The 18,964-nt window shown below is 43.6% G+C and overlaps 1 protein-coding gene across 1 annotated transcript in view; it reads left to right on the top strand.

Moving 5' to 3' along the window:
- LOC142590513 (cytochrome P450 3A6-like) overlaps positions 1-17,730 on the top strand; it is a 53,832-nt gene extending 36,102 nt beyond the window's left edge. Inside the window, exons 11-14 of the mRNA XM_075702699.1 lie at positions 6,385-6,476; positions 12,177-12,317; positions 15,469-15,631; positions 17,552-17,730. Of these exons, the coding sequence (XP_075558814.1) occupies positions 6,385-6,476; positions 12,177-12,317; positions 15,469-15,631; positions 17,552-17,641 (486 nt within the window). The 3' untranslated portion in view covers positions 17,642-17,730. The remainder of the gene's footprint in view (positions 1-6,384; positions 6,477-12,176; positions 12,318-15,468; positions 15,632-17,551) is intronic.
- The last annotated feature ends 1,234 nt before the right edge of the window (positions 17,731-18,964 follow it).

Below are 18,964 nucleotides of genomic sequence, written 5' to 3'. Positions count from 1 at the left end.
AACAACGTACCATGCCACGGGTCAACGGATGTGACGTGCGCCAGGTAGCCTGAATACCTGTGTTTACTCTTCGGTACACGTTATGGCGCCACCTCGCAGGGTATGAACTGCTGCTAAAGAAGCGAATTGTACAGCTGCGCGCAGCTCCTACTAGGAAATATCGGTCTCTGCAGACTGCTGTGCAGAGAGCAGGGCAAGCCGCAGCTCGCCGTTGACGCCAGAAGGACAGTTTAGGTCGTCCTTGTGAAAACTATGCTAAGAGACTTCGCCACGAAGAAGTTGCAGTGTGTGGCGCCGAAAATAAACCTCTTATGAAGCCGCTTTTCAAGATTACCCTGTGACTGGGCTGCGTGGCCACGCAGGCCTGTGAGTTTTCTTTTTTTTTTTTACTGGGAGTATAATGTGGCCCAGTTTTTATAGCCCGTTCCTGCGGTGAGCGTCGGCGTTGGCCGACGGTCTTGGCGTAACCGAGCGAGCGAGCGCCGGGAGCAATGAAAGCGAATGGAGAGCACAGCGATAGATGGAAGACGATAGCGCAGGACGAGGGCCCAGCGGAACCATAAGGCGGAAAGCGGAGAAGCGGAGGGGACACAGCCTGCTCATGAGCAAGGTTACTGGCGGCCTAGTTATTCGGAGTTGCATGGGCGATCTCAACTGCGATTCCAATGGAGGGGGGGGGGGAGCAGGGCAGTGTGCTGAGAGGTAGGGAGGGCTACGCTCGTCCGCGGCGTCAGCTGCTGAGGTCAGTCGCCGTATCAGCATGCGTGACAGTGATCATTGCCTTGGCATGGGGCGATGGCGAGCACTATGAATAAGCCTCGATGTGACGCTTCCTCGCGTGCGGTCGCCATTATCGCTGGTGGCGCGAATTCCCCGCGAGGAAGGGCCACTCTAGTTGTTGATGGAACGAAAGCGTGAGAAGAAGAGCGTAATGTGCGCACGACGGGCCGCAGCGGTGACGATGGCTACGCTACACTCTTAGGCAAAGTTACACCCTTTGGCTTGCCCCTTCTGCCACACAATAATAATCGTTATCTGCCTTGATGCGTTTCCTTTCTTTAACACTGCGAGCCCGGTCCTTTCCAGTAACGAACGGCACGCGCGTTATCAGCATAGAACAGTTTACACCCTTTGGAGTGCCCCTTCTGATAACGCGTGTGCCGTTCGTTACTGGAAAGTTCCGGGCTCGCAGCGTTAAAAAAAGGAAACGCATCAAGGCAGATAACGATTATTGTTGTGTGGCAGAAGGGGCAAGCCAAAGGGTGTAACTTTGCCTAAGAGTGTATGGTGCCAGAGTAACGCGTGTCCTATCTATGGAAATAAAGCGCTGCACAAGCGCAGGTGCGTCTGCCGCGGTCGCTGAGAATCGCACCCACGCGGTGCGTCGCGCGATTTCCCGATTGCCGAGGCCGACGCGCCACACTTTGTACCAATTGGAACGTGCCATACGAGACAGATTGATTGTCTGCACCAGTCAATATGTCGCAAAATCAAAACACGCATGGAGTTGCCCTCAAATTTCGCATTAGTAAGTATCGTATCGTCAGCGAATTTTTTTTGGTTTCTCGAAATCTTCTTTGGCTACTTTTCTGTGCACATAAAAAGCGAGAAAAGTGTGGTCTTTCGCGCGAGTTTGGTGCTTTGTTTTAGGACTAAAGGAGTGTTATAAAATAGCGTGCATTTTACAGTGCAGACTGTAAGGAAACCAATGAGTTAGTTTTTTAGGTCTGTGTGCATGCCAATCCTTCAGGAACCATTTTAGCGGCAAATTCAACACCTCGTTGCGTGCCGCCGCGATTTATGGCCTCCGGCGGCGAGCTGAGTCAGGCAAAACAGCCCAATCGCACACGCCGGCACCGCACTTCTTACCCAGATAAGTACATTTACTGCGCTAACTCGGCCCCACAAAAACCTGCCTCACTTCTTAATGCTTGTCGGCATTCCTGAGGCAATCAAATAGGGAAAAAAGCATGTGAAGGTAAGCAATGCGGTGCGCTTTGAAAGCAAACAAAAGTGGCGTATAAATGAAGCCAGCGTTTGATTGGACATTTCAGAAAGCGCTTCCCGGTGCTTTTGCAAGCGGTTACGCAAATTTGTCGTAAGAAGAATAGAATAAGCTCTGAACGAAGTGCTTCCACGTTTTGGGGCCCCTGATTTGTATTGCAGGGGATCTCGGCAGCTATTTGCCGCACATGAATCTGCCAAAACACGATCACGAACTGCGCCGTGCACCTAAAATTAGGCCAATAAGTGACAAAGAGAAAAAGAAATTTAAAATAATTTCATTTTAAGGAAATGCTTCTACAGGGTGTTTTTTAGCATATACGATCTTTTTAGAAAATCTCTATGAGCATAGGGAACCTGATGTGTGTGAAAATGAGTTCCTAGGCAAGACGGACATACACTTGCAGCAAATAACGTTAACTTACAACACCAATTAAAGAAGTCCTTAGTGAACTTCTTTTGTTGGAATCCTGTGAGAAGTTGTTGGCATGCAAATGTGGAGGCAGTCACACTTGATTGACCTGCCATCTTTCAGAAATTTATAATATTGTCACGTAGTAGTGACGGCGAATAATGCAGCGGCAAATCTGTAATTAATGATATAACTTTTATTGGGCAAACTTTTGCCCTCAAACGCGAATTACACTCAAAGCACAGGAATAGCGGCGAACACAACAGCGATTGTCAAAATCTGATCAGGGGAACAAGCGCTTCGGCTTTTATAATGAGCCATTGAAGGTTCCATGGTAATCGCCGGTGTCAGCGTGTCTTCCAGAAAGTTCTACACTATTCGCGTCGCGCGTACATGCAATCAAATTACACAAGGTTCGGTCACAACAGATAGCGGATAGAACCATCGATAAAATTGCAGAAACTTCGGATACATGCAGGCGCCTACTGCGCTGAAAGAAAAATCTGTTGGACAATTAAACACGGTCACCCGATAAGCAAGTACAAGTTGGAATGCCTCCCTCCTGAAGAGCATCATCCCAATGCTAAAAACATAAAAGGAGAGCGAGAAACAAAAGCAGACTTATTAAAGAAAAAGTTACCAAACAAAAACGAACCAAGTCCAAAGAAACAAAGTCCAAATAAGCTTTGAAGTTCAGGTATGCAAAGTCGCAAAGTTCGTTAGCGCTAGTAAAACGGCTTAAGTCGCACAACATGGACTATTTCAGGTTCCGAACGGCGCCGCTGTGATAGCGGAACGCCGTCGGGCACGACCTCGTAGTCGATGCGTCGGATGACTTTGTAGGGCCCGAAATTGTGGCGTAAAAGCTTCAAGTCCTCGTCGGCGTATCGGGGTCCAAACCCAAACGCGGTCGCCAAACTCGTATTCCACGCATCGTCGTCGAAGATTGTAGTGCCGGCTGTCGGTCCTCTGCTGATTCTTGACGCGCAGATGGGCGAGCTGTCAGGCTTCTTCGGCATGCTGGAGACAGCTGGCGACGTCGAGATTCCCTTCGTCGGTGACGTGCGGCTAGCATGGCGTCCAGAGTCGTCGTCGGGTTCCTTCCGTAAACCAGATTGAACGGCATCGCTTGGGTTGCTTTTTGCGCTGCCGTGTTATAAGCCAAGGTTAGGTATGGCAGGACCACATTCCATGTCTTGTGCTCGACGTCGACGTACATTGTTAGCATGTCGGCGAGGGCTTTGTTCAGGCGCTGCCTAAACACATTTGTCTGCGGGTGGTAGGCAGTTGACCTCCTGCAGCTTGTCTGGCTGTAGCAGAATGACTTGGGCTAGCTCTGCTGTAAAGGCCGTTCCTGTGTCGGTGATGAGGACTTATGTGGCGCCATGTCGCAGCAGGATGGTCTCGACGAGGAATTTCGCCACTTCGACTGCGCTACCTTTCGGCAGATATATCGTTTCAGCGAAGCAGGCACGGTAGTCCGTCGCCACGACGATCCCCTTATTTCCGTATGTTGACGTCGGAAAAGTTCCCAACAAATCCATTCCAATCTGCTGAAATGGTCGGCAAGGAGGCTCGATCGGCTGTGGTAATCCGCGCTGGCCTTGTCGGTGGTGTCTCACGTCGCTGACTGTCTCAGCATGTGTTGACGTAACAGGCGACGTCGGCAGTCAGGCGCGGCTACTAATAATTTTCCTGTATCCTCGATAGCGTCCGAGAGAATCCGAGTTGCCCAGTGGTCGGATCGTCATGTAGGACGTGCAGTGCTTCTAGAAGCAGTGCTGAGGGAACAAGAAGGTAGTTCGCGTGGACTGGTGAGAAGTTCTTCTTTACGAGTACTTGTTTTGAAATGGAAAGGAAGACAATCTTCGCTTATATGCTCTAAGGATAACGTCCCGGTGTTCCCTTTAAATACTCTACAAAGTTTTTTTAGCTCCGAGTCAGCTCACTGCGGTTCAGCGAAGTCTTCCGCACTTATTATTCCAAGGAAGGCGTCGTCATCCTCGTCGTCTTGCTGCGGCGCGTCAATGCGGGCGCGTGATGTTCTAGATATTCGTAAGCAAATTTCAAGACTCAACGCAGGCAATATCGAAACTGAGTGCGGCGTGCTGCTACGTCACATGGAAGCGCCCCGTGACGAAGCCGGTGACAAAGTTTAAATGAAAGCATGTCGTGGCAAATACTCGTTTACTACGGCAGGGCAGTTGCTTTTCCACGGAAAACTGGCCCTGTGAATACCTGCCGCGACTGGCCGCGACGTTGCTTCAAGCTTTGTCGCACTTTTCGTCATGGTTTTTTTTATGGGAGCGGGCCAGTATTGCTCTGTTCTAATACTGCATGCAATGCGCACTTAAATTCCACGATGAATATCTCAAATTAGGTGTGATCTCCACAACTTACGAGGTTGTAATAACGTCTGACTGTCTCCATATGCGCACTATAAAGACGGCCCAGTGGATCGATTAATAAACAAAATCTAATTACCGAACCTTCCGTAATTAGCCTACTCAAGCCCACGTTATTAGCGGAAAGGTATTTCCCCCTAGGAAGTCCTCTGCACAAAAGCCATGTTCGCTGCACTTATAGCCTTTTATTAAAAACTTCTACCCCCTAAAAAACACCTTTATAGATTCATATCACAAGAAACCAACTAACAAATACAGTAGGATCGTTCCCCATCCGGGGCAAGTTCATTTTTCATGCACTTTCAGTTCCATTCATTTGTAATTTCTTTAATGCAATTAGTAAGTACAAGCAATTTCCCCTGTGTTGTCCTTGGTCTCTTTATTTGTTGGCTTATTATGATATGAATACTGAAAATTGGGCCCCTCGGTTAACTTCGTACCCTGTATACATCTGTTTTTATGGCATACCTGAAGTCCTAATATGGGCGCTGATATATATTATCCCGTTTCATCGCGTGGAGCGGGCGAGACCCAGTGTGACGCAGGGTTCAGATACTTTTTATTAGTGCAGACAGCACTGCCGCTACCGTTATCAAAAGAGTGCGGTTCTCCAGTGTGATGCCAAATGTTCAATTCCAGCTGAAGTGCATTGCACGTGTATCGTTATTTATTTAGGTTGATGAGTCTGCTCTGAACGACAACTATTTTTTACTACGCGCGTGCACAGATACTGCTAGTATACAGACACTGGCCTATAAAACGAAGTAAATCATGAGAGGAATCGCATTGGTTTCCAGGAAACTTGATTTGTTCGATTGTTTTCACCGAGTACGCACACTTTCATGCACATCTGTATAGTCGCGTCGGTTACGTTTAATGAAATAGTTCATCGAACGTTCTTGCATTTACGTAATAAATTTCTGTTTCCACTCAAATGTGCAGGCTACTTTGAATATCTTTGCTGTCTTCGTAGACCGTTAGTACAGCTTGCTGACAGCTGTAAAATAACCACAATAGTGAATCTTCTCATTCATAGAATAGACTTCGTCCCCGCTGTGATCTTGGTGGTATTTGTCTAGTCGTTGTGCGTTGTGTTTCTTACTTTCTGCTAGGTTCCTGCGGTAAGCTCCCCTAGCGGTCAGCTGCGCTGTTTCTTGTGTCAACTACATTATTCTGTTTTTAGTGGACAGTATTGCACTTACAGAGACCTCATGCTTACCAAGTGAAATGCAGCTGGTGGGCAGCCACAAGAACACGAACGTTTTTTTATGATTGTTAGTACCTTACAGAGCACAATGGCGCGATAGCATGACCGGCCCCGATAAGACGCAATATAGCTCCTGCCCTAAGTACTCCGCATCCTAGAAGTGTTTGAGCTCAATGATATTGTGAGTATCTTGTTAGATTGAGTTGGGGTTTGCTTTAAAATAAGTTTGTACAGGCTGTCTTCTACACAAACAAGTTATTTGTGCATTCGACAGCGATCAAAAGGAATTCGCTTGCGTACCTAAATGATCGAAGTGCTGGAAGGCTGTTCACCCGCTTTCCCTCTTTTTATTTCAGGGAGATCACCTATCATTCCAAACTATTATGGCACTTCCTTACACGAACCAAGTGATTTCTAAAACCATGCGGCTCTATCCAGCATCAACCACGTGAGAATGTTGCACAACCCATTTACTATCAGCATTGACTTTAGAACCGTTCTTATTCAGTGAAGAACCCAAATTTGTCGCGTGCGCCGAAGCATAGCAATCTACTAACATTAGGGACTTCGCCATAACCCCGCCTGACTACGCATTCTTAGGTAAAGATGAACCTACACGTTGAACAGGTGCAGCTATTCTAATGAGAAAAGATATTCCTCCCACGGTCATTTCAGAAGTGGAAGGGGTGGAAGCTGTTTTTATAAAATGTGCTTCACTTCCTGTCCAGCTGTTGTTGGCTGCGCTTATGCAAGTCTCTCGTCCGACATCAACATTTTGCATTCCTTGCAGGCAAGCTTGCACTCAAATTTTCTTACAAGTATGCTTAGTGGTCGGCGATTTTAACCTCCCCGCTAAGGAGAGGTACAAGACGCAACATCAATCACACTCTTCTGCCGTAACTTTTGATACGGTGCTAAAACTTAACCTATCTCTATTTATTAAGCACCCCACACATGTGTATGGGCGTGCCCCGGATATACTTGAGCCGATGTTTCTTAGCGACCGTCTTCCCACTGATAATACCAACGATGAAGTAATGAACGGCATCTCGAGCCACATGATGTCATTGATTCTATAATAATAATAACAACAATAATATTACCTTTATTCATAAAAGCAAGTGGTACAAGTGCCAAGGCATTAGAAAAAAAGTTGCTACAAAAGTAATTTGACTGGTCCTAATAACCAGAAGGTCCAAAAGAAAGCAGACAGCAAGGAGCGAGAAAAAAATGTAGAAGAAGAAAAGAAAGAGGAACAACGAAAAGGGAGAAAGGAAAGAGAGTAAGGGCACATAGTACATAGATCTAACTTAAACAATTTGCTTCGCATGTCAAACAGCTCGGGCAAAACAAACAATATAGATAAATAGATGCACAAAACTCTTTAACAAAAGATTAGGTACCTGGTCAAACCCAATTCTTCGGGCAATAGAAATTATACAGTTCTCTGCCAGACCAATTAGGTACATCGATGGACGCAGATCTGAAATTATTCAGCAGAGTGGGGAGAGTGTAACAAGTCATTTGGTTACCATAGATTGAACGCACATGCGGCACATGCGGCACATGACAGTATTCCGGGTACATGGGTTGTAGTGTTCTAATCTAGCCAGAGATGAAAAAAAGGCTTAAGTTCTGTTTGGTTTCTTTTAGGTATCCAAGAGCAAGCCGGTAGTTAAACATATGACTGACTTTAATTACCCGAAGTTTTAAAAATAGGGGCTCAGAAGGGGAGTTAAAGGGCATATCACTAATTACGCGACCAATTATCTTTTGTATTACAAGCAAACGGTTCATATTTGCAACAGATGTGGTGCCCCAAATAAGGCAGCATTAATGAAGGCGGCTCGCAAACAAAGCATAAAGTTCTCCATATCAGGTCAAACGTATGTTGACTTCAAGGATGCTCACGATATTAGCATACTCCTCCACCCATTGCACGAATTTAATTTGTTGAAGCAACTTGCGAGCCATCTGGATGCTGATATTGAATTGTTGTAGCAGAAATCTTAAAAATTTGTATCCGATCGCATTTCTTACTACTTACCAACCAAATAAATGAAAGCAAAAAATTAATCCATGAATAAATCGTAACGTTACTCTGGCAAAACGCCAACCGCCTGAGAAAATATTTTAGAAAGACCGCTATTTATACGTACAAAGATCCTAGCGGCATCTGTCACTTAATTGAAGTCAAAAATAAAGGAAGCCAAAAATCACTTCTTATCTATCACGTTAGCTAAATTTCGAAATGATGCACCACAAACCTTTTGAATCTACACAAATTCTAAAAAAAACTAGAAAGACAATGCAGTGTCCCCCAAAGAAAGTAGAGACACAGCTAAATTGCTTAAAAATTATTTCGGTACAATTTTCACTACACACTAGCACATCCCGCCGCATGCTAAGGCATGTAGTGCCCACTGCATAGAACCTCTTCACATAGACGAAGCAGGTATTTTTACCCTTTTGCTAAGAGTTGAACTCGAACAGCCACCAGGGACTGATAATATAACGTATCAAATTAGTTTCTCACCCGGCAGGGTGAATATGTAACCAAATATATATGCATACCACTGAACAAATCCTTAAAACCGTGTTCGTTGCCTTATGAGTAGCAAATGACACAGGTTATATCAATTGAGAAATCAGGCGGTGAAGTTGATGTCGCCAAGTAGCACTCCATATCACTAAGAAGCACAATATGCACATTACTGGAGCACATTATTAAACATAGCACTACTTACTATGAATAAGAACGTGCTTTGTCACTGTCTCAGCACAGGTATTGATAAGGTGTTTTCACAATTACACAATTAATCGAATTAGTAGACCACATCTTGTTGGCCATCGACCAACAAAAGCAGATCGACCTCACCTCACTTGGCATGTCTAAAGCGTTTGACTGGTTATCCCATCAAAACCTAATGTAGAACTTACATATGGCAATAGATAAAGGATCAATCATAGACTGGATTAACGCGTAGCTAAACAACCGGACACAGCTTTAAAATCAAATAATCAAATACAAGAAGTAACTAAAATTGCATAGCGAAGTCTTGGCTCCGATCTTATATTCTATATTTATTATTTAGCGGCCCTCATCCATCAGAACTAACATGAAACTTTTCGCCTATGGTTCATTCATTTACAAGGAAATTGACTGCCCTTCCGGTCATATTTTCCTCAACAATTCATAATTGTGCACGAAATGACATAGGATATTAAATGTAAAAAAATCAGCTCTGCTAAGAATAATACGTAAGCACAACATTCGCATTTTTTTTCCAGCACCAGTGGTGACACGCAACTAACAACAGCCAAACAGCACAAGTACCTTGGATTAATGCTTAAGACCTTAGGTGGGAGACACGTGTAAATTATGTTACGTCGTCTACCTCACTGAGAGTATTCTCTCTCAACCGACGACTTCGGTGTTGCAATGTCTATCACCTTTCCTGGCGAGAGAGCACTACCTTAAACAAACCTTTCAGTGCACAGTACTTTTGTTTGGCCTAAACCTAAATATACAAATCTGGTTTGGTTAGTGGCTACAACTTTTTTAGTTAACAAGCTGGAAGCAGTCCAAGAAAAGCCGCATAGAACAAATGAAGATTATTTGTTTCAACCTCAGAAATATACGAAAAATCTGTACTCTTAATATTATGCAATCACGGTGACTTCGCACGTCAAGAAGTGCTGTTCCAACGTCTTCATAGACAGTTAACTTTAACAGTTTAATACTGATATCTGAGTATGAAAGTAGACATTCAAGTGACAAGTATCCACTAACCTTCGAAGGATACCGTTTCAACACAAACGTTTTAAATCTTCTTTCTTCATGCAGGCAGTTAGAGAATGGAACAGATTTTCCGAATATATAAATTGTTATAACAATTTCAATAAATTTTTATAATTACTTGGAAATTACATACGCACCATCCACAGTTAAAGCCTTGTGTGCGTTTCTTGTGTACTCGTGCTCTTGATTAATTCTTGTGTGCTTTACAGAACATGATCATTATGTGCTGTATATCTGCTCGTAACGACGTTACCATGACTTTTGCTCCCACAAATGCCAAATGATCTTATACAAGATGTGTAATTACGTATTGACACTCTCATCATCTCTATTTCTCCGCGTATTGCTTTGTCCTTCTAGAAATGCTCCCCATGGGGATCGGCAGTGCGTAATAAATAAATAAATAAATAAATAAATAAATAAATAAATAAATAAATATTACACGTTCATTGTCTACAATTGCAAATTAAATGACAGAAATTGCGTTGGTCTTTTAAAATTAAGCAGCAAGCAGTCGCTGGCACAATTGACCAGCCGACCGCAATTTAGGCAAGAAACGAAAGTGAAGGTCAAGAAAACTCATTTGAAAGGATCGCTATACTCAGTTTGTTTTGGTGGGCGTGGATCTGTAGCATTGAATATGTTGCATGTAAGTGCTTATGAACGCTATTGTCGCAATAAATTCTTACAGCAATTTTTTCTGACGGTAGTCATGCTATTAAATCAGATATCATGCCCTCAAAATAAGTGATTCTGAAGAGTGCCTTGCGAATACTTTGTCCCTGACGCTCCAGAGATATAAAATGAATACGTGCTTGCGCGTTTTAAACTTTCCAGGGTTTAGTGAGAAACACGCGTCCTTTCACAGTACAGTGAAATTTATTGAAGTGCAAGCCCCGTTGAGTTAACTCTGACTACTTAGCATAATTAGAGTGCAGGATATCATATTGAAGCCAGGTCAAATAACATAAACTTTCTTTTGCAGTGTACACGTTACATGACCGTGTTGGGCTCAACGCTGCATAAATAGCGTGGTGCGTCCCACGAGATCTTAAATGATCTCATCAGAGCGAATGGTGTATGGACAGTTACAAGACCACAGATAATGAAAAAATAAGAGCAAGCGAACGCTTGAATTGCTGGTAATGTATCTGCGGAGGAAAAAAATTCATGAGATGGTTTGGCATTGTTCTCCACCAGACAGAAGATAAAAACTTAAAAGCAAGTTATGAAAGTTCAAGCACTCCGCAATTGCACTGAGTCCGTACGTTGTTACGCGGCAACTATCAGGCAGGCTAATTACGTGTTCGAGGTGAACATTACATGGATACACAGACCATACTTTCGATGGTCTCCACAATGCATCTCTTAGATCAGTGGTCGCCCAGTCCAAAGATTCCTCGTATGGTCGCTCGCAACATGGATTCTGTATTGATTGTTCTATAAATACGTTGAATATTTTCCAACATGTATACTAGCTCGGTGCCTCACCAAATTCATGGTTATCCTGTCTGTGGCTAGCGATCAATATAAACAAAAATGTGTTACATCCGAGTACACGAGCCTTCGAAGTTCGGGGTAACATTGTTCGGAGCACTCTTTCCACGCCTCTTTGAAGTGCCCTCACAAAGGACATCCATGTACGATGCTGGATGCACATCCCTTATCGCAGGATACGATCGACGATACGTGGTACTGGTGTCACTGTCGGTTAAGGTTGAGCATTAATCTTCATCAATTCCACTAGTGGTACACGTAAATATTGGTGTCAATTTCGACCGGAACTCCCGCCGCTATCCCTATTATTGTCTGCTGGTCACCAGATGAGCTGGGTGCGAGAATTGCAAGTACGTGTAACGGTAGCGAAGGTCGTATGCATTGAACCATGCAGTTGATATTTTGAAAGACAACGAGAATCGCGCGCCACTGGTATGCAGTACTACGCAACAATGAGCCATTTTTTACACGTGGATTACTTAGCGGCTCGTCGTTACAACCTTGAACTATCTCATAGCCTGAACGACCAACATCGAGACAGAACAGGTAGGATGACTGAATCGCTTCGAATGCGTAATAGTGAACACATCTTCCAAATAGGCGTGATTTATGAACTTCTCCTAGTCGGCAGAGGGCAAATATTTTTTTTTATTTTTCTATGTTGAACGCTTAGAATACTTGTGGATTCGGCACTTTACCGAGCTTCTATCTCGAGTTGTCGAATGCTTTTATTTTCATTTCGCGAGGGACATTGTCTTTGCCCTTGCTATGGCTTGGTTTCATAACTTGCAGCGGGCTTAATACGTCTTTCCTCGACAATTCGTTCACCTTCCGAACCCCTTTCTCCAGGTTTACATCGCGGTGTGCGGAACAAGACTATCAATGTGGGAAATATCTCATTAAGAAAGGAACGTCGGTAATAGTGCCTACATATCAACTGCATCATGATCCGACATACTGGCACGAACCGGAAAAGTTTGTCCCAGAAAGGTGAGCGTTCGTCTTCTTTAACACCAGAAAATTCAGGCCACATTCCGTATTATACAAAGTTAGAATTTGTTCAGCGTTTTTTCTGGCGACGTAGAGTAAATTCGTCGAAAAAAGCAAGAAAATTTACGACTTAAAAAATGGGCGCAATAAATATGATTTATTATTCAAATTGTGAATCATCCACAACTGAGATATCGTTCCAGAGTATAAATAAATGATGGTGTGGGCTTCGCATTCAATTGCCTGCGCCTAAATCATACATATCAGGTAACCAATGACCTATGGAAAATGACACATTGATTTTTTCGGGCTTAACTCATTTCTAGGCATTGTTTCTTGAACAAAATTAGTGCGAAAGGCACAATCACTCTTTAACCATTTGAGTATCTCAATAGATCGGTGTGTGTGCATTGTGACCAAATCTCGAAAAACCATTAAGGGAAATTTCGCCACCTCTTTACCGCGGAAACCTCAGAATGATTATTGCTTTATATACTTTACCTCAATTACGGTTACTTGGGAGAACGTTAGACCTATCGTTTTTGCAATACCTATACTCTGGAAAAACGCGTCACATAAAAAAATTTAACAGAAAATTAGGCTATTTTGAGAACACTACGCATGATGGTAAGTACAGTGAGAAAAACGGCCATCAATAAAGGAGAATAAACAGGCACAAAGCGTGGTACTGCAAACGAGGTTTCTTGGGCGAAAAAAAAACATAAAGAATGAAACGTTATTAAGAGGCATAAATAAAATGAATCTCTGCTTTCAGCAAGTAAGTGGGAACCTGGATGTCAAACGTATGATCACTACAATGTTTAAAGAACGGTTCGGCTATCTTGCTAGTGGTTGCGTCATGATGCCGAATGAACAAGGTGGTCCTTTCGTACATTTGCTGACGTCTACACGTGGATCAATGCTATGCAAAATGGAAACACGGCGGACACCTTAGCGAATAGCTCTGTTCGCTTAGGTGCACGTTTAGCCAACTTTCAGTTCTGCCAATATAGCATATGCCACAAGTCAATGGTGTCTTATACACTGCGTCGCGCTTACGAACAGCAGGCTTCTTAATGTGTGCCATTTTTCGTCCTTTCCTCGATGTCTGCGCTCCTGCACATTTGCTAACAGCTGAACAGATCCCTTTTATCTTTTGTATCTTGTGCTTGGCTGTTAAAAGGAGCCTGAGACCATAGCGCTATCCTCAAAGAGCTGCCTCAGCCTATGAGGTAGTCGATAAATCTGCGGTTAGACAGCATCTTATTGCATGCTTTGGGAGTCTGTGGCCGTGTGAGTTCTTTCGAATTTTAGCGCCCCGAGTAACGTCTCACGAGTAGACGCGATAAATGGCTTGGAATACAAGTGTATTTTAATTTTTGAACGGGCCAGTAGAAGCTTCATTTTTAAATTGTGATCGAACCATTTCATCAAGGCCGACTTAAGAGTGCAGAAGTGCGATCCCATTCTTCAACAGCCTTATATGACCAGATTTATAGCTGGAGACTGATTTCATGGATCGAGGAAAATAACACAAGCAGACGTGGCCCTGCTTAAAGGAAAAGCGCTAGTGAAGGATGTCGATGCTGCCATCTCTTGGGACTTCGAACATGAAGTTAAATCTGGTCACCTCGCAGACTGTCACGCAAAGAAGCGCCGGGTAACCACCTTGCATCTCTCAAGAAGTCGATATTCATGGCAGATTCCAATGCTTTCTAACACTAAATTATCAATGGTGCAATGTCATCAGCATCATCATCATCAGCCTGGTTACGCCCACTGCAGGGCAAAGGCCTCTCCCATACTTCTCCAGCTAACCCGCTCATGTACTAATTGTGGCCATGTCGTCCCTGCAAACTTCTTAATCTCATCCGCCCACCTAACTTTCTGCCGCCCCCTGCTACGCTTCCCTTCCCCTGGGATTACAGTCTGTAACCCTTAATGACCATCGGTTATCTTCCCTCCTCATTGCATGTCCTGCCCATGCCCAATTTTTTTCTTGGTTTCAACTAAGATATCCTTAACTCGCGTTTGTTCCCTCACCCAATCTGCTCTTTTCTTATCCCTTAACGTTACACCTATCATTCTTCTTTCCGTAGCTCGTTGCGTCGCCCTCAATTTAAGTAGAACCCTTTTCGTAAGCCTCCAGGTTTATGACCCGTACGTGAGTACTGGTAAGACACAGCTGGTTATATACTTTTCTCTTGACGGATAAACGCAACCTGCTGTTCATGATCTGAGAATGCCTGCCAAACGCACCCCACCCATTCTTATTCTTCTGATTATTTCAGTCTCATGATCTGGATCCGCAGTCACTACCTGTCCTAAGTAGATGTATTCCCTTACCACTTCCAGTGCCTCGCTACCTATCGTAAACTGCTGTTCTCTTCCGAGTCTGTTAAACAATACTTTAGTTTTCTGCAGATTAATTTTTAGACCCACCTTTCGGCTTCGCCTTCCCAGGTCAGTCAGCATGAATTGCAGTTGGTCCCCTGAGTTACTAAACAAGGCAATATCATCAGCGAATCTCAAGTTACTAAGGTATTTTCCATTAACCCTTATCCCCAATTCTTCCCAGTCCAGGTCTCTGAATACCTCCTGTAAACACGCTGTGAATATTATTGGAGAGATCGTATCTCCCTGCCTGCGCCTTTCGTTATTGGAATTTTGTTGCTTTCTTTATGGAGGACTACCGTGGCTGCGGAGCCGCTATAGATATCTTTCAGTATTTTTACATACGCCTCATCTACACTCTGATTCCGCAATGCCTCCATGACTGTTGAGGTTTCGACTGAATCAAACGCTTTCTCGTAACCAATGAAAGCTACATATAAGGGTTGGTTATATTCCGCACATATTTCTATCACCTGATTGATAGTGTGAATATGGTCTGTTGTTGAGTAGCCTTTACGGAATCCTGCCTTGTCCTTTGGTTGACGGAAGTCTAAGGTGTCCTTGATTCTATTTGCAATTACCTTAGTAAATACTTTGTAGGCAACGGACAGTAAGCTGATCGGTCTATAATTTTTCAAGTCCGTGGCGTCCCCTTTCTTATGGATTAGGATTAGGATATAGACGGCTTCTCGCCTTGTATTGGACCCAGCACCCACTCCTTGCATTATTCATGCTTATGAGTTTCATTCAATTTCAGGTTCAGTCCAGAAAATAAGCACTTAGTCAACCCAACTGTGTACCAACCTTTCGGTCTGGGCCCCCGGATATGCATCGGAATGCGTCTGGCCCTTCTCGAGATAGCCTCAGCTACTGCTCAGGTGCTTCGCCACTATCGTATCACTCTGGGCGCCAGTCAGAAGGTATTGTATGTAGTTTACTGCCATGTCCACGTCATTCTATTCTTTTATTCTTTGTGTGTGCTTCCTTAGCGCAACAAGCTGAGAAACTGTGGAACCTCATAACAATACGTTTGCAACTTTGTCCTGTATATTTACCACCTCTTGCATTCGTCGCTCAATAGAAATAAGTGCGATTAGTGTTAACGAAATAGCCCACTAATTTCATCTTTTTCACAATCGTACACGTTACAGAAAATAATGTATGCGATTATAATTACCACTGCCGCAACAATAATTTAATTGATTGCAGTTACCAATTACTCCCTCACAAAGCTAATGGTGCATTCACTAGAACGTAATTGATTCACTTGAAATTACTTGCCTCCCAACATTTAATAATATTGCAGGAAACAGCCAAAATCAACAACGAGCTAACCTGGCTCTTTCAGGGCATCGTTTCAGCCATTCACACGTTGTTTATCTTCACTAACGTTGTTCTTGAATTTTTGTGTCGCTCATGTTCTTTATTTTTCTTTTGAAGACATCAGCAGTGACACTGAAAACTCAGGCGATGTGTGTGCTCGAAAGAACGGTGATGATGTAGTGTATGGCGGTTGTTCAATGCTGCGATGCTCGTGTACGGGTCCTCTAAGAAGCGTTGTTTTATTGTTGTTGGAAGTAAAAAAAAAGACGCTTCTGCTGGAGAAAAGCATAAAAGAAGTCGCCTATAGGTGATTTGCTAGCAATAACTAACGAAGTGGCCATCAGTGCGAAGCTTATAACAGTGCCGGTTCAATGCGTCACCCAGCATCTCGTGAAACTCTTGCCAGCCCCCTTTCCGCACAGCCACTTAGACCTAAACCGACGAATTGCACTAGACGCCTGCAGATGTTCCTGTTCTTCGAAGACGCGGCTAAACCTTTATAGCAAACACAAATATAACTGTTCTTCATTCGGCCCTCAAAATACGGCTTGCGTTACAATCGCAAGGACATGCACGTTTAATGACAGAGAACTTGTCTATGTGAGAGAAATAATAGACCTAGTTCTGCGAAGAATTGAGCAGCAACTCTCGCCGCCTATAGATGCCGCATAAAAAGAACATCCCTAAAGTGTGCCCAAGAGTCGGGTTCGCCTGTCAAAACAGGAGCTTTAGAAGAGTGCCGCATGTGGGGACCGCAGGTATCCTAGATTAGTTCTAGCTAAATTCAAGTGCTAAAGCCGCGTCTCCTGTTAGAGCTTGTTCCGAGAATAACGTAACTGGTTACTAAAGAAGTATTTGAACTGCACTGACCGTTACTGAATGAAAAAGACAGTTGTTAAAATATAAAATTACTAAGAAATGTAACTGATTACGGGTAACAATATACAAGTAATTTCCTTCGCAAAAGTCTGGTTTCGTTGCTTTCTTCTTTTTTTACTTTAGCTAAATTGTCATGCTAGAAATTGTATTCATAAGGTTGAAGGACACTTTGCTGCCCGCTAGAGTGCTCTGCATATGTGTTCCTTTCCTTTAAAACAATATGCCTGTAACATTTTATCTCAGGAAATTCATGCCACTTGTGCGTGATAAGTGTACCATATTGGATTGCTGTGTTTTCTGATGTTCGATGAAAAAAATTTGTTTCATTTTTGTGTTTTTATTGTGGTGAGAGCGCTAAGACAGCGTGTATGATTGATAAATCACACGGATTTCCATAACAAAATAGAGCGGTATTCAGGTTTGGAATATCAGAACGGCAACGTTAGGTACATGAGACTTGACTGTGCAGCTGCGCATGCTCCAAAGTATGCTGCCTTTACCAAGTGAAAATATACGCTACAATTTTTGTTTTCTCACTCGCTACACCATCACAGCAAGCGGTATTACGTAGAGCAAGTGTACGGCTGTGCGCATGTTTTATATTTTTTAACAAATATTTCTTTTTCCATTCATTGCAGCATGACCTTGAGCTGGACACATGCTCCTTCCTGATCGTTCCTAAAGAGAGTGTGCGAATTCGTGTGCACAGACTCAATGGCGCGAAGTAAATCTTCAAGTGGCACTTGATCAGAATGCATGTTACTCTATTGACAGAAAATACTAGTACGAAATAAAAAAGCACTGTTCTTCAAACATATTATACAAGTAGACCTATGTAGTGCAAAAATGTGCCGTAACTGCTTGGTAACATTCGGCCCAACACTTCAATGAGACGCTCGAATGCGAGTGAAAAAATATATCCGTGTACTTTTGCTGCTTCCTCAGATATGAACAGAGGACATGGAAAATATAAAATTTTGTCAAAAATGGTATGTCCTCCCGGTGGCCACTGGTGTATATTGTCGGCTACGAGTAAAGCTGCTAATTTTCCAAGTGATCAAGGTGCTGACGCCGAAATTTACTTTAGGGAGCCTAAATATGACGACGTATATTACGCAGATCATATACTGTTTCACTTCTTGGCAGAAAGCGGTCACACCACCGGCTTATGACGTCAAGAACCTCGGAGATGACGCACTCGTGCGCCGCGATCTCCGATATCCTCAAGAGGGTCGGGAAGAGTGAGCAACGCCTATGTAAACGCTGTAAACGGAAGCAGTTTCTCCCCTGGCGAAGACAAGTCTGCCTGTTCAAACATTTCCTTCAACGACATTCCTAGTTCTGCTACTTTTATTTAGTGCAAGTTTCTGTCTTCCTGCGATCTTCTATCTCTTCAACCTCCATAACATGAAGATCGTAATAAGTGCAGTATTTTTGCGTCCAGTCATGGCAAAAATTGACTAGCGTCAAGCAAAGCTTTGAATCTTCTTCTTTTGCCGCGCCACTCAACCGGACCGACATGTCGACTGCCATTTTATTGCGAAAGGACACCCTCGTACCACTCGTAATGCAAAGTCGTATTGGATTTTGCAAATCCCGCTGGCCGTTGCTGGAAATCGCAAACATGACTTTCCTATGTCGCAATGCAGTGTTGCTGTTGCCGAAGTGAATATCAGAGATGCTTTTTCGGTCGGAAGCTCCAGCAGAAACGAAAAGGAATCTCGAACCTGTGCTGAAACAAAGAAGTGGCTTATATATACAGCCAGCAGTGAGATTATGTACTAGGAGACAGAATGTTCGTGCTATGCGGATGAAAGAAATAAGCAGGCCAAAATATTAGAACTACATTCCTACGTGCGAAGGCCTTTGCCTTGTGCTCCTGAATAGGTTAGGTCTGTGCAAAACAACAAGGCTAACACGAGGCACACCTGCTGTGGAAAGAGTCTAGGCCTATTTAGGATGTTAGATCACCCACCCGAGCAATTCATTATGTTTGGTCAGAGATATTCACTGATCAATTTCAATTAGGAGAAACTGCAAACGTTGACAAC

Source organism: Dermacentor variabilis, chromosome 8, assembly GCF_050947875.1.
Source record: "Dermacentor variabilis isolate Ectoservices chromosome 8, ASM5094787v1, whole genome shotgun sequence".
Classification (NCBI taxonomy): domain Eukaryota; kingdom Metazoa; phylum Arthropoda; class Arachnida; order Ixodida; family Ixodidae; genus Dermacentor; species Dermacentor variabilis.
Note: the sequence above shows the minus strand (reverse complement) of the source record. Positions and strands in the feature narration are given on the sequence as shown.